This window comes from Diabrotica virgifera, chromosome 1 (genome assembly GCF_917563875.1).
Source record: "Diabrotica virgifera virgifera chromosome 1, PGI_DIABVI_V3a".
Lineage (NCBI taxonomy): Eukaryota > Metazoa > Arthropoda > Insecta > Coleoptera > Chrysomelidae > Diabrotica > Diabrotica virgifera.
The window spans coordinates 56,711,420-56,725,087 of record NC_065443.1 but is presented as its reverse complement, the minus strand read 5'-3'; the positions used below and the strand labels follow the sequence as shown (position 1 = coordinate 56,725,087).

The 13,668-nt window shown below is 30.3% G+C and overlaps 1 protein-coding gene across 1 annotated transcript in view; it reads left to right on the top strand.

The window, feature by feature from the left end:
- LOC114327734 (sodium/potassium/calcium exchanger 3) overlaps positions 1-13,668 on the top strand; it is a gene marked incomplete in the record, with an annotated part of 139,661 nt that overhangs the window by 102,235 nt on the left and 23,758 nt on the right. The window contains 1 exon segment of the mRNA XM_050657506.1: positions 5,039-5,140. Within this exon segment, the coding sequence (XP_050513463.1) occupies positions 5,039-5,140 (102 nt within the window).

The window sequence follows — 13,668 nt, the reverse complement described above, 5'->3', positions numbered from 1 at the left end:
CAGGTTTCTCCCCATATGATAATCTGACGCGCTCGAGTAACTGCAAAAATCCCTGCTTGGGCTCCCCTACCATATGTAAAGTTATCTTACTCAAAATTCAGCCGACTTACAAGTGAAAAATCGACTAAATTCTGTAATTTTGCAATGTTTTTGCAGCATCTGTGTTTCTAATTATTGGTCAAGGTTTACCAAACATTATTTTGTAAATTTTTTAAGAACAAAATTCATTTTGTAAGGACTATTTATATTTGTTAGTTTACGAATTATAATAACTGAAACAATTAAATTGTTTATAATAAATTCTCGTCACTTTCGGCGCAAAAGAAAATTATAAATTCGAATTCAGCAGGTCAACATATTATTCGATTTTTATTCATATTTGAAAATTAATAGGTAACACCCAGTTTGATTTTAAAATATATTGTAAATAATTTATACAATAAACTTAAATATTTTATACACGACAAATTTCTACTGCACTTATCACAATAACCATCAATAACTAACAAACAACTAAAAATTGCCTTGGAAATATCAATGGTCTTGGCGAATGTAAAATGTAAATCATGCGATTCTCACGGTAAATCACTGTAAATCCCAAAAACCAAATAAAAACACTGTATATTCCGTATTTACAGTGATTATACTTAAGGATATGGATATAATGTGTTTTAAATTGGTGAAGTGAAGATGGAATGTGATATAATGTGTTTCATAGCAATGTTAAATTGTGGTTCTACTAATTTTTTATTTTTTTCTTCCTTGGTAATTGGTAGATAACAACACCCTAAATCCACAAATGCAATAAAAGTGATTTTGAAAAAAATGGAAATACAGTGTTTCTACTTGGGGCAGCCGATCTGATGATTGTATCCTAGGTTTTATACTATGTAGAGACGTTTATGGAGGGTAAATATTTTTTTCGTAAAATCGATAATAAAAAAGTTTCCCATATGATTCCAAGTTACGTAGACACACTGTATATAAAAGTAAATAGCTGTTGTCAGTAGTCAATTAAACAGTCAGTAGATTTTAGTGAAAAAATTTTAAGTTTTTATATATTTACTTTCGTCAAAAAATTCCTCTATTCAACGGTTTTCTTCATTGGCAATAATTTTCTATTCTATATTTTTTTTTGTTTCTTTGGAATATGGAAATATTTGAACTAGCAATTTAATATTTACTAAATAATTATCAGAAGAGTTTGAAATTTAAAGAGGAGTGTTACAGGGGCGTGTATTGGCATCACTACAATTCAATGCATACTCTGAAGAAATTACGAAAAGAGCTCTGAGGGAGAAACAACAGGGATAAAGGCCAATGGAATACCAATTACCAATATCAGATATGTGGTCGATACTATAATAATAGCGGACAACCTCCAAGACCTCCAAAAGCTAATGAACAAGGTAGTTGATTATGGAGAAAAATATGAATTATCAATAAACATCAAGATATACAATATAATGATGAAAGCCTGAAAATAATAATTAACGGTAAAATTTTAGAACACGTTCAAAACTACAACTATTTTGGTACCATAATTAATCACACAATCGATTATTCCAAAGATATCAAAGTTCGAATAGAGAAAGCACGAACAAACGTCAATAAAATGAGAAAGGTACTTTGTACAAGACAACTGAAATTAGATTTGAGAGTTACGCTGGCAAGGTGTTATATTTTCTCGACTCTGCTTTATGGGATACAAGCATGGACAGTTAACAAGTCAACTGTGAAAAAGTTGGAAACATTTGAACTGTGGCTGTATACAAGAATCCTGAAGATATCATAGACCGAGCATGTAACAAACAATGAAGTCATATGAGAAGAGTCAGCAAAAGAATGGAAATATTGGAATCCATCAAGACACGAAAGCTGCAATACCTGTGGCATGTTATGCGGAACGAGAGATACGTGGCATGTTATGCGGAACGAGAGATACAACATACTTCAATTAATAATTATACAATGGAAAATTCAGGGCAAGAGAAGTGTAAGAAAAGAAGGAGTCGAATCTCATGGTTGCGTAACTTGAGTGAATGGTACGGATGCACATCAATCGAACTATTTAGAGCAGCTGCATCTAAGATTAGAATAGCCATGATGATTGCCAAGCTCCGCCGCGGAGATGGCACACTTCCCTCTCTCTCTCTCTCTCTCTCTCTCTCTCTCTCTCTCTCTCTCTCTATCTCTCTCTCTCTCTCTCCCTCTCTCTCTCTCTCTCTCTCTCTCTCTCTCTCTCTCTCTCTCTCTCTCTCTCTCTCTCTCTCTCTCTCTCTCTCTCTCTCTCTCTCTCTCTCTCTCTCTCTCTCTCTCTCTCTCTCTCTCTCTGTTTATGAGGCTGCAAACAACGTCCAAGAGAGGGAAGAATTGATAGCAACCATAAGTCCAATATCATAACGTCACCACATCCTTAACAAATAAAAAGGCACTCTGTAACTTTATGCAAATATTAAAAAAAATCTTCTGCGTTTAAGGTATATTTATTAAAAAAAAACTCCACAAAAGGGCTATAAATACAATACAAAACGTTTTCGCTCTACAGAAAGCATCATCATTGTTCTTTGCAAGCTCTACATGCTAAGCCATCAAAAATACATGGGTTAAAACCTAAAAAATCTCGACTATGTCTTACATTAGAATATTAAATGCTAAATCCCGATGATGCATAAAATTAATAAGGATCTATCCTTAGGCATTATATTATGACCTTCCACGAACCTGGGTTGTTGAGTTGAATTCTCTGTTTTCACATAGAGAATTCAACTCAACCACCCACATGCTTCGTGGAAGGTCATATAATGCCTTAGGGTAGATCCTTAGTAATTTCATCCATCATCGGGATTTACCATTTAATATTCTAATGTAAGACATTTAGTCGACATTTTAAGGATTTTAACCCATGTATTTTTGGTGACTTAGCATGTAGAGCTTGCAAAGAACACTAATGATGCTCTCTTTAAAGCGAAAACGTACTGTATTGTATTTGTAGCCCTTTTTTGGGGTTTTCTAAAATAAAGATTACCAGAGAACGGCAGTTCTCGCCAGTGGCGCACACCAACACCCCCCTACACGCGACACTATATACATATACACGAAATTTTCGATTTTCTAAATCTGACTGATTTGAAGGATGGGCCAAGTCCCATCTTAAAGTTCAGGAAAAGACTCACCCATTCATATGTCAACCATCCATTTTGGTCCAAGGGTGTGGATCCGGCCCTTTCTATTTAGGGTCTGTTTTTCGTTCTCGTCCCCAAAACTCCCAAAAATTCAAAAATTTAAGTACGACCTTTGCGGCTTTTAATAGTATGATCATTACCTTTCCAACGCATGTCTAATTTTAAAAATCGGTTATACCATTCAAAAGTTACCGAGCTCGGAAGTATGACTCAATTTTTATTTAAAAAAAGGGAAAATGTTTAATATGTATGTATGTGTGTTTAAAAGTTAAACCGATTTGAATTTTTTTTCTGTGTTTGAAGAGGGGGTCAGGACCGACTCAGAACCGGTGTAGTTTGTGACTGTTGACCACCCAGAAGCCAGTTAGAGGACTTGGTAGGTACAAAACGGCATATTTTTTGGGGGTATATATCTTCGGATCAAGAAGAGACAGAAGAACCGCAAATACACCATATTAATAGTGTTCAGTTAAGATTTCAAATGGTGTTTAAGCCGTCAGGATCGGACATACACACGGCTCAATATAGCTGAAAAACTAAAAAACTGTACTTTGAAAATTTTGGTTTTTCGACAATCACTCAAAATTTTAACCTACGAATTGCGCCAATAACTGAGCGTTTGTAGAAGGACTCTAGACGAATCTAACGGTGTATACGTCATATCCGGGAAAATTCGAAATTTTAAATTATAGGCTTCATAAGTATGATCAAATCTATTTCCTACGGGAAAAACGGTTTCTCGAGCTCAATAATTCCTGTAATAGCTTCAGTTATCATACTTGTCCTTAGATCCATTAGATACTACTGGTAAATATGTTTCAAACTCATGTTTACTGATCAAAATCGGTTAAGCCTTTTAGAAGTTATTAAGCTACAAAAGTATAATCCAATTAACGATTATTCCCGAAATGGTTTATGTAGTTGTAGTGATTACGACGCTAAATTTGATCTGGCAACGGGCAATCCAACTTTATTTAGCGGTCATCTCAATATTTTTTTTCAATCTATTTCGAATAGAAAAAAATCTAGTGTACATTCGATGGACACTAGATCATTTGGGAGATAATGCAACAAAGGTGACCATTTATAAAGCTTAACGAGTAATAGAGGAGCATTGCATTCAACTTTATACATTTAATTTATAAATAACTTTGAAAAACTCCTGATACAATAATAAAAAACCGCTAAACGCCTTAAAAATGAGTGGCCCATACAATATTCCAGCTACAAAAGATCTGATATGAATATTACGTGGCGCGAAAATGTATTTTCATTTTGATGTATAACAAAATTCTAGTTTTATTTTAAAAGATTTTTCCATAATATTTGCTAAATTTGAAGTAAACGCGCCACAAAATAGTTTCAAAATTCAAACTGTATTAAAGTTACTCTTTTGTGGCGCGTTTACTTCAATTTTAGCAAATATTATGGAAAAATCTTTTAAAATAAAACTAGAATATTGTTTTACATCGAAATGAAAATACATTTTCGCCCCACGTAATATTCATATCAGATCTTTTGTAGGTGGAATATTGTATGCGCCACTCATTTTTAAGGCGTTTAGCGGTTTTTTAGTCTTAAGATTTTTTTTTAAATTTTTGTAATTAATGGTATACAGCCAGCTACAGGAAATTCTTCCTTGTGGATTTTATGCCAATGTTAATTATTAACCTCCGTTTTTAACAAAAATGTTAAGTAATAAAAATACTGAGAAAGAATCTACGATACATATTAAAAACTTTTTAATTTCACAGCTGGTTCAAATTATATTTTTTCTTGATGGCTTGATAGCACTACGAGTATAAACAATGTAAAATATTTATTTTATACTAATAGAGTATTTATTCTTTCAGGTAATACATTATCCATTCCTGATTCAGTAATGGGGCTGACATTTTTAGCCGCTGGCACAAGTGTACCTGAAGCTGTTTCCAGTGTTATAGTAACTAAACAAGGTAATATTCAAAGCAACTGAAAAGACCATTATAGTAGTAAACAATATGGTGGTTATTTAACATTTAGCACATATTTATTTGTACCATCGAAAGGTAATATTCTAAATAAATCTACTAGCTCAACGATAGAGTGTTTGTGAAAGGTCAGCGTTCGATTCATAGCACAAACAAAATAGTTTTTAAAAATATCTATTGACTAAGGCCTATGTATTATCAGGATATTAAAGTGTATAGTTAGTAACATTACCTTTCTTGCTTACCGTAGCTGTAGGTAAAAAATAACTTTTTCTAAATTACTCTGAAGATGTTGAAATGATACTTTTATTATTAGTGTATGTATACATTTTTCAATGTCCTCAGTTTACAAAGATAAATGCAAATGAGTGTATTCAAAATGTTTTGTTACCACTGTTGTCAGGTCTTCATAATTTATTTTGTTTGAAATTAAAATCTAGATTTTATTACTATCTGATGAAAATTTAAAGTCCTTTGAATCATTGATCACAGTTAACATAATTATTGTGGTTCACACCTCAGTAGACTTCAAATTTATACAGTGAGGACGTTTAGGTTGGATTGAATTTATTTTCTCAAGAATAGGCAATTTTGGAGAGAAATAGCAAAACAGGTCGATTTTTATTTAAGGGTGTCCAGAAACTCTCCCAACAAACGAATGCAGGATATTCTTCAGATAATTTTAAGACAATTTAACCCAATTTACCTGGTCCGAAAATGCTTCCTAAGGGAGCTAGTAGAGCTCTTTAAAGATGGCGTCTTGAAATTAGTTTTTCTTAATTATCTCCAGAACGCTTCTATATAGAAAAACAAAAACAGGTACGATTATTTATCTTTTAGATATAAATCGATTACATTAATTACAAATTTGTAGTACCGGTCATAGGCGCCCATTTTGGGTAGGGCAACAGTTATTTTATCGCATAAATTTTTTGTCTTTAACTTCTAAGCATTTTTGACACTGGATAATTAAATTGTGAGGTGTTCTAGTACGAAAAATACTCTTGCTTTAAGTCGGTAGAATGCACCGTTATCTAGAAAAATCGATTTAAAAATTTTTCGTTCGTCTAATTTGAAAAAAAAATAAAAAAAATTAGAAAAACGAAAAATGGTATGTTTATTTATCTGTCAGAAATAAATCCATTTTCTTAGTTGAGAAATTCTACTACCGGTCATATGCGTCCGTCTTGGGTAGGTCAACAGTTATTTTATCGCATAGCTTTTTTGTATTTAATTTTTAAGCATTTTTGATACTTTTTGAATAAATTATGAAGTATTCTAATACCAAAAGCTACTCTTGCCTTAACTCGGTAAAATAAACCGTCTTTTTTTGAAAAAAATTCTCAAATTTTTTTCAAGTTCAATAAACGAAAAATGTTCAAATAAAATTTTCTAGAAAACGGTGACTCCTACGGACTTAAAGTAAGAGTACCGTTTAGTGCTAGAATCTCACAATTTAATAATCCTGTATCAAAAATGCTTAGAACTTAAATACATAAAAGTTATGCGGTAAAATACCGTTGACCGGTACTAGAAATTCGTAATCGATGCAGTCGATTTATTTTTGGAAGATAAATAAGCGTACCAGTTTTCGTTTTTCTAAATGGAAGCGTTCTGGAGATATTTAAGAAAAACTAATTTCCAGACGTCATCTTCAAAGAGCTCTAGCTCCCTTAGGAAGCAATTTCGGGCTAACTGAATTGGGTTAAATTATCTTAAAATTATCTGAAGATTCTCCGGTCTTCATTTGTCGGAATAGTTTCTGAACACCCTTTATAAATATCATACTAGTGACGTCATCCATCTGGGCATGATGAGGTAATCGACGATTTTTTTAAATGATGGTAGGCGTCGTCTGATACCTACTTTGAAAGGTTATTTAATTCTATATTTAGCAATATAAACGTTAACATAATTATTTATACAGGGAGTCAAAAAATTTTTTATTTAAATTAATGGATACAAAAAAAAAAGGATGTATGTATTCATTTAATTAAAAATACGTTGCAGTGCTGTCAGAAAACAAAAACAATTGTTTATTTGACAAATATACAGGGTGTAACAAACGTGTAGGTAATAAATTAATTCACATATTCCGGCACCAAAAATAGTTCGATTGAACCTAACTTCCCTTAGTACAAAGATGCATATAAAAAAAGTTATATCTCTTTGAAATTACAAAATGAAAATCTATTTTTTACAATATATGGAAAACTAATATAGATTTTTTATTGAAAATGAACCTTTGACATTCTTAAGGCAGGAACATCTTAAAAAAAATTAAACTGAAATTTGTGCACCACATAAAAATTTTATGGGGTTTTGTTCCCTTAAACTCCCCCCCAAATTTTTGTCTACGTTCCAGTTAAAGTATTATTGTGGTACCACTAGTTAAACACAATGTTTTTAAAACTTTTTTGCCTCTTTTCGAATCTACCACATATTTTCATATGGTTAATAAGTACGATTATGGAGACCTGTTAATAATCTGAAAATTTATTTACAGTATTGCCCAAAATAAAGAGTACTGAAACTGAAACACAGATGTATCTTTGTGCGCGCTGTCATATTCAAATTAACTAGTATAGACCTGTCAAGTAATCCTTAAACAATTAATTATTAAGGCCTAATTGTTAAAAATGGTGTTAAGTACAGAGGAGAAAGTGTTTCTTGTGTAGCATTATTTTCGCTTATACGGAATCGGCCGACGTAATAGCGCAAGTCTGCAATACGTATGTGATCAATTCACACAACGGTTTAATAAACGTAATGCTGTAATTTTCAACAACCTTCAAAATTACAGCATTACTTGGAGAACGTTTATTAAACCGTTGTGTGAATTGATCACATACGTATTGCAGACTTGCGCTATTACGTCGGCCGATTCCGTATGAGCGAAAATAATGATCCACAAGAAACACTTTCTCCTCTGTACTTAACACCATTTTTAACAATTAGGCGTTAATAACTAATTGTATAAGGATTACTTGATAGGTATATACTAGGTAATTTGAATATGACACCGCGCACAAAGAGACATCTGTGTTTCAGTTTCAGTACTGTTTATTTTGGGCAATACTGTATAAATATGTTACATTTTTAGGTATATTTTCAAACATATTAAAAAAGAAGCCACATCTCGGTAAAAGGTCGCTTATCGAAAAAACACTCAGAGGCAAAAAAGTTTTAAAAACACTTTATCTAATAGTATCACAATAATAGTTTAATTGGAACGTACACAAACATTTGGGAGGTTTAAAGAAACAAAGCCCTCATAAAATTTTTATGTAAACGTATTAAAAGAAGAAGCCGTATCTCGATAGAAACTGGCTTATCGAAAAAATACTAGGAGGCAAAACAATTTTAAAAACATTGTGTTTAACTAATGGTATCATAATAATAACTTAATTGGAACGTACACAAAAGTTTGAGGGTGTTTAAGCGAACAAGCCCCCATAGAATTTTTATAGGATGTACAAATTTCACTACAATTTTTTTTTAATGTTCCTGCCATAATAATGCCAAAGGTCCATTTTCAATAAAAATCTATAATAGTTTTCGGTATATTGGAAACAATCGATTTTCAATTTGTAATTTTAAGGGTTATAACTTTTTTTATGTGCACATTTGTACTAAGGTAAGTTAGGTTCAATCGAACTATTTTTGGTCCCAGCATATGTGATTTAATTTATGACCTGCATTTTTGTTACACCCTGTATATTGTTTTTTGATTAACTTCGATGTTAAAGCTGCCACCAGCTGTCCCTTGGCAGTTTGAGCATTGAATTTAAGCAAAAAGCAATGTTTATTTGTAAAATAAACATTTTTACCTAATAAGAGTCCTTTATTTACCTAATGAGAGTTACCTTTCTGATAAGAGTCAAATGTTCTTTGAATTAAATAAATTGCTTACATTCTTCTTTTTGTGTCAAATAATTTAATTTTTTTTGGATACCCTATATAAATACTTATATTTATGTTTATTTTAATGTATAGAGAAATGAATAACCTTTCAAATGAACTATCACTTGACACCCATTTCTTATTTAAAAAAATCATCGATTACGTCATCACTCCCAGACCGATGACGTCACAAGTATGATATATATGCCAAAAAAAATCATGATTTAAAAATAAAAATCAACCTGTTTCGGGATTTATCTTCAAAATCGCCCATTCTCGAGAAAATAAATTTATTCCAACCTAAACGTCCTCAGTGTATACTCATATCTACCGTTAATTGTAAATTTTGATATTGCACCAAAGAACATACAGATAATGCTAATTCTGTTGTATTATGCAAGACAAAAGAGACAGTAGATGAAAGCAAACCTCTTGGTTGATAAATCTGAGACAATGGTTTAGCTTGAACTTCATCCAACTTTGCCATGAATAATGTGATAATTGACATGTCGATATTCAATCTTCTATATAAGGTGAAACATAAATTAACCCGTTTGTAAGGAAATGTGTGATGTTAATGCATTCTAGGTCCAAATTAATTAAAACTCTCTTTCTTGGTTCAGATGCATTATATTTACAATCAACTCCATCAATTACTAACCATAACAACGTGTTTACATATAACAGTAACGACTTACCTTACATTAACTAAATACTGAGTACAATAATAATATCTATATCATGGGACATTCACTTTTATATAGAATAAACTATTTCCACGTGCGGCCTCGGTCATGGGCGATCGACTATATTATTTACTTTGGTTATTAACTTTCAATAAAAACATCTTTTTGTACAGGGTGATATTATAATACTACATCTCTCCCCTTTGTTAAAATTACATATTTCTCTCCGTGTTTTAAAATGAAATACATCCATCATCGCCTTTTAGGAGATAGACCTTTTATCACTTATATAGTTAAGGTCCTATATCGGCCGCTATACGACACTTAACAAAAATCCTATTATACACAAAAGTTCATATTTTTCCTATACTAAATTGGTATTTTATAAAAACTAAAAATAATTTTTTATAAATTATTGTCACTAAACCACGTATTATTCCTTCGTGTCTTTTAGTATTTTTTTCGTTTACTAATTCATTTTCGTAATACAATGAATAAAACTTATCCTAATTTTTAACCTAGTCTTTAGTTTTAATGTTCTACACTAATTTACGTCATATAAGCAGTGAATAATTATATAATATTTTGAATCTACCTAATAATATTTCCCAATTTAACTAAACTTAATGTTACCTAAACTTCTTAGTAAACATTTAAAGTTACTTTATTAATTCCTATTTCAGTCTTTTGATTAATTACTAACTCGTCCCTTTTTTTATAATACTTAATAATAAAAAAAAATTAATGTCTCATGCTAGAATAAATATTAATAAATGTCTCTCATCATATCAAGTTTAAAGAAAATTTCTTTTAGGGTTCTTTTTTTCTAATACTAACACTAAGATAACTAACACTGTAAGATATTGTCTATCCTTAATTCAAACACTTCCATTATTTGCCGCGAAAATTTAACCTGAATTCATTATCTACATTTAAAATTTAAGTCATTTATAATTTACGTTACTTTAGAGATTTCAAAAAAAATTCAAGCTTATCTCTTAAATATAATTCAATGATTAGCTACTTATTTGATTAGTATCTTCCTAATTTTGCTTGTTTTCTGACAATTTTTATGCCTCTTCTTCCCATTTTCCCACATATTTTACTAAAAATTCTCTTTTTTTCTCTTCTTCTTCTTGTTTGGTATTACAACTATATATTTCTTCGTTTTTCTTCATATAATAGCACTTCTACAGTGTACATAGTACATCTTCATATAACAATCACTTCCTTTAGCTATCTCTCAATGCCTACGTTCAACTAATCAAAGTGGCTTCACTCGAGAGGACGGTTCCAATTCTTCTACATTAGGGGAGTGCAATTAGAACGAAAATATGTATTGTTTCGGAAAAATTTAAACAAGCTTATATTTTTCTAAAACTTTTTTTGTTAATTTATATACATGTTAAAGTAAAAAGTTCTACTCGAGGATTTGGCCGCTAATTGTTTATTAATTGTTTAAACAATAACAATTGTTTTGTATTAATAATTTTAAAAATATCGTTAAATTCATCATTTTACTTTGATCAAATATGTTTCTATTTTTTTTTTATTATACTGAATCCGAATATGGCATTGCAATTTGAAAATTCTTATACAGAAGCTCTTATACAGTATGTCTGCGTAGCTACGAACCAGATGGAAAACTTTTTTATTGTCAATTTTACGAAAAAAGTTATTCTTTTTAAAATTCTCTGAATAGTCAAAAATCTAAAACGCAACCACCAGATATCAAATTTTATCAATTTTATACGAGCTATGTCAAAAGTATGAATTTCGTTAAAGAGTAAAATACCTTTATATTTCAGAATATCAAAAAAATTAAAAACTATGTTTAAATACACAATTACATTATTTTAATCGAGAATTTTTTTTCAATTTTTTCTCAAATTACGGATACTCATCATCATTTCATTTCAATTAAGTATGATAACTATTTTATTATCACTTTTACGAAAAAAAGTTATTCTTTATATAATGCTCTCCCTGGTCTAAAATCTAAGATACAACCATCAGATTATAAACTTTTTTAATTTTATACGAGGTATGTAAAAAATATGAATTTTTCTTAAGAGTTAAGTGCCTCTATAATTCACAATACTTTAATTAGAGGGATGTAATTGAATTTTAAAACAAATTTTTTAATTCCAAACAACTTTTCTTAATAACAATTTTTGATATTGTGAAATTTAACAATACTTTACTCTTGAGTGAAATTCATATTTTTGACATACCTCGTATAAAATTCATTAAATTTGATATTTGATGATTGCATCTTAGATTATAAAATATACGATGCAGAGTATTTTATAAATAATAACTTTTTTTCGTAAAACTGATAATAAGAAAGTTATCAATAAGTTCCAAGTTACGCAGACATACTGTATAAGAGCTAAAGAAAATTTTTTGCCTAACATTTATTATTGTTGAAGTTTATTATTAAATGTACCTATTTTAGGTAAGTTTTCCAGAAAAAAGTTTTGATCACTTTATATGAACATTTTTTTAGCTGGTAATGTTCGGTTTTTTATTACATTTTTGTTCTTAATTTTCTCAAAAAAAATAGTCTATTTCATTGCTACAGTAAAATCATTTATACCTGGTTGCACCAACAGATCGTAAGCTCCAGCTTAGCTAAGCTCTACTTATAGATAGGTCCTCCTTGAGTATCACTTACGTTGCACCATAATTTTAGATTCTTACCTTATTATCAATTATGTCTATTATTATATAATGGTATTCTTATTGTAATTTATTATAATTATATTATATTAATTCTTATGATATTCTCGACTTAAGCTTAAGATCTTTTTGTGCAACCGAGCATTAGTGCATTTTAAAGATTATATCCTAAGCTTTAAAAAAGCACTTATAAAACTGTAATAGGTCTGTTCAAACTTGAGTAATACCGTCTTAAAGCGGTGGTAATTCTATAAAACAACGAAGATTTCAAAAATTACATTTTTTAAGACGTCATATCATTTGAATTAAAGTGTTGAGATTTTTTTTGAATGAAACATCATTTATGCCTGGTTGCACCAACAGATCTTAGGCTTAAGCCGAGAATATCATAAGAATTAATGTAATACAATTACAATAAAATAAAATAGGGATATCATAATATAATAATAGATAATATACTTGATAACAAGGTAAGAGTCCAAAATTATGGTGCAACGTAAGTTATATTTCCGGTGGTCCTATCTATAAACAGAGCTTAGCTAAGCTGGAGCTTAAGATCTGTTGGTGCAACCAGGCATTAGTACGATGCTTGAAAATTAAGTTGTACAAAATTGAAGGTTTTATAAGAAACATTGTATTAGTTACAGATTTTTAAATAATTTTTAAACAAAATTCATGTAAGGCTCACTTTCCGCCCACACCGTACTTATGCCCATACATTTTATTTCTTTTTATTATATCCTAGCTTAATTATTATTCTTTTAGGTTCAATTTGTAAAATTTGATTTGATCCATTAGTTAAAGAATTCCATTAAAATAACTCCACCGTGCACTTCGCCGTACGCTAGTTTACAGTGAATATTTGTGAGAAGGGTGACTTTAGCGTTATAAATAAAAAATTATAGAAGATACAGATTTAATTTTGGAAAATTCTTTATATAAGGTTTTTTTGTAAAATTTTCTGAATTTTTCAACGGTCAAATCAGTTTTGTTCTGAAATTTATATTTTTGGAGTTATTTAAAAAAACATCAAACTTCGTAGTTCATTTGTTTAATAAAAAATGAAGCACCCACTTCTCGAGTAGAACTTTTTGATATGTTGTTTATTAAACATTTCTTAATGAAATTACAAAAAGTTTTATCTTGTTTGATTTTTTCCGAAGTGAAAATCTATATGCACTCCCCTACATATTCCATATAAAAATCATAATACTAAATACTAGCCACGAAACCTCTGTATTT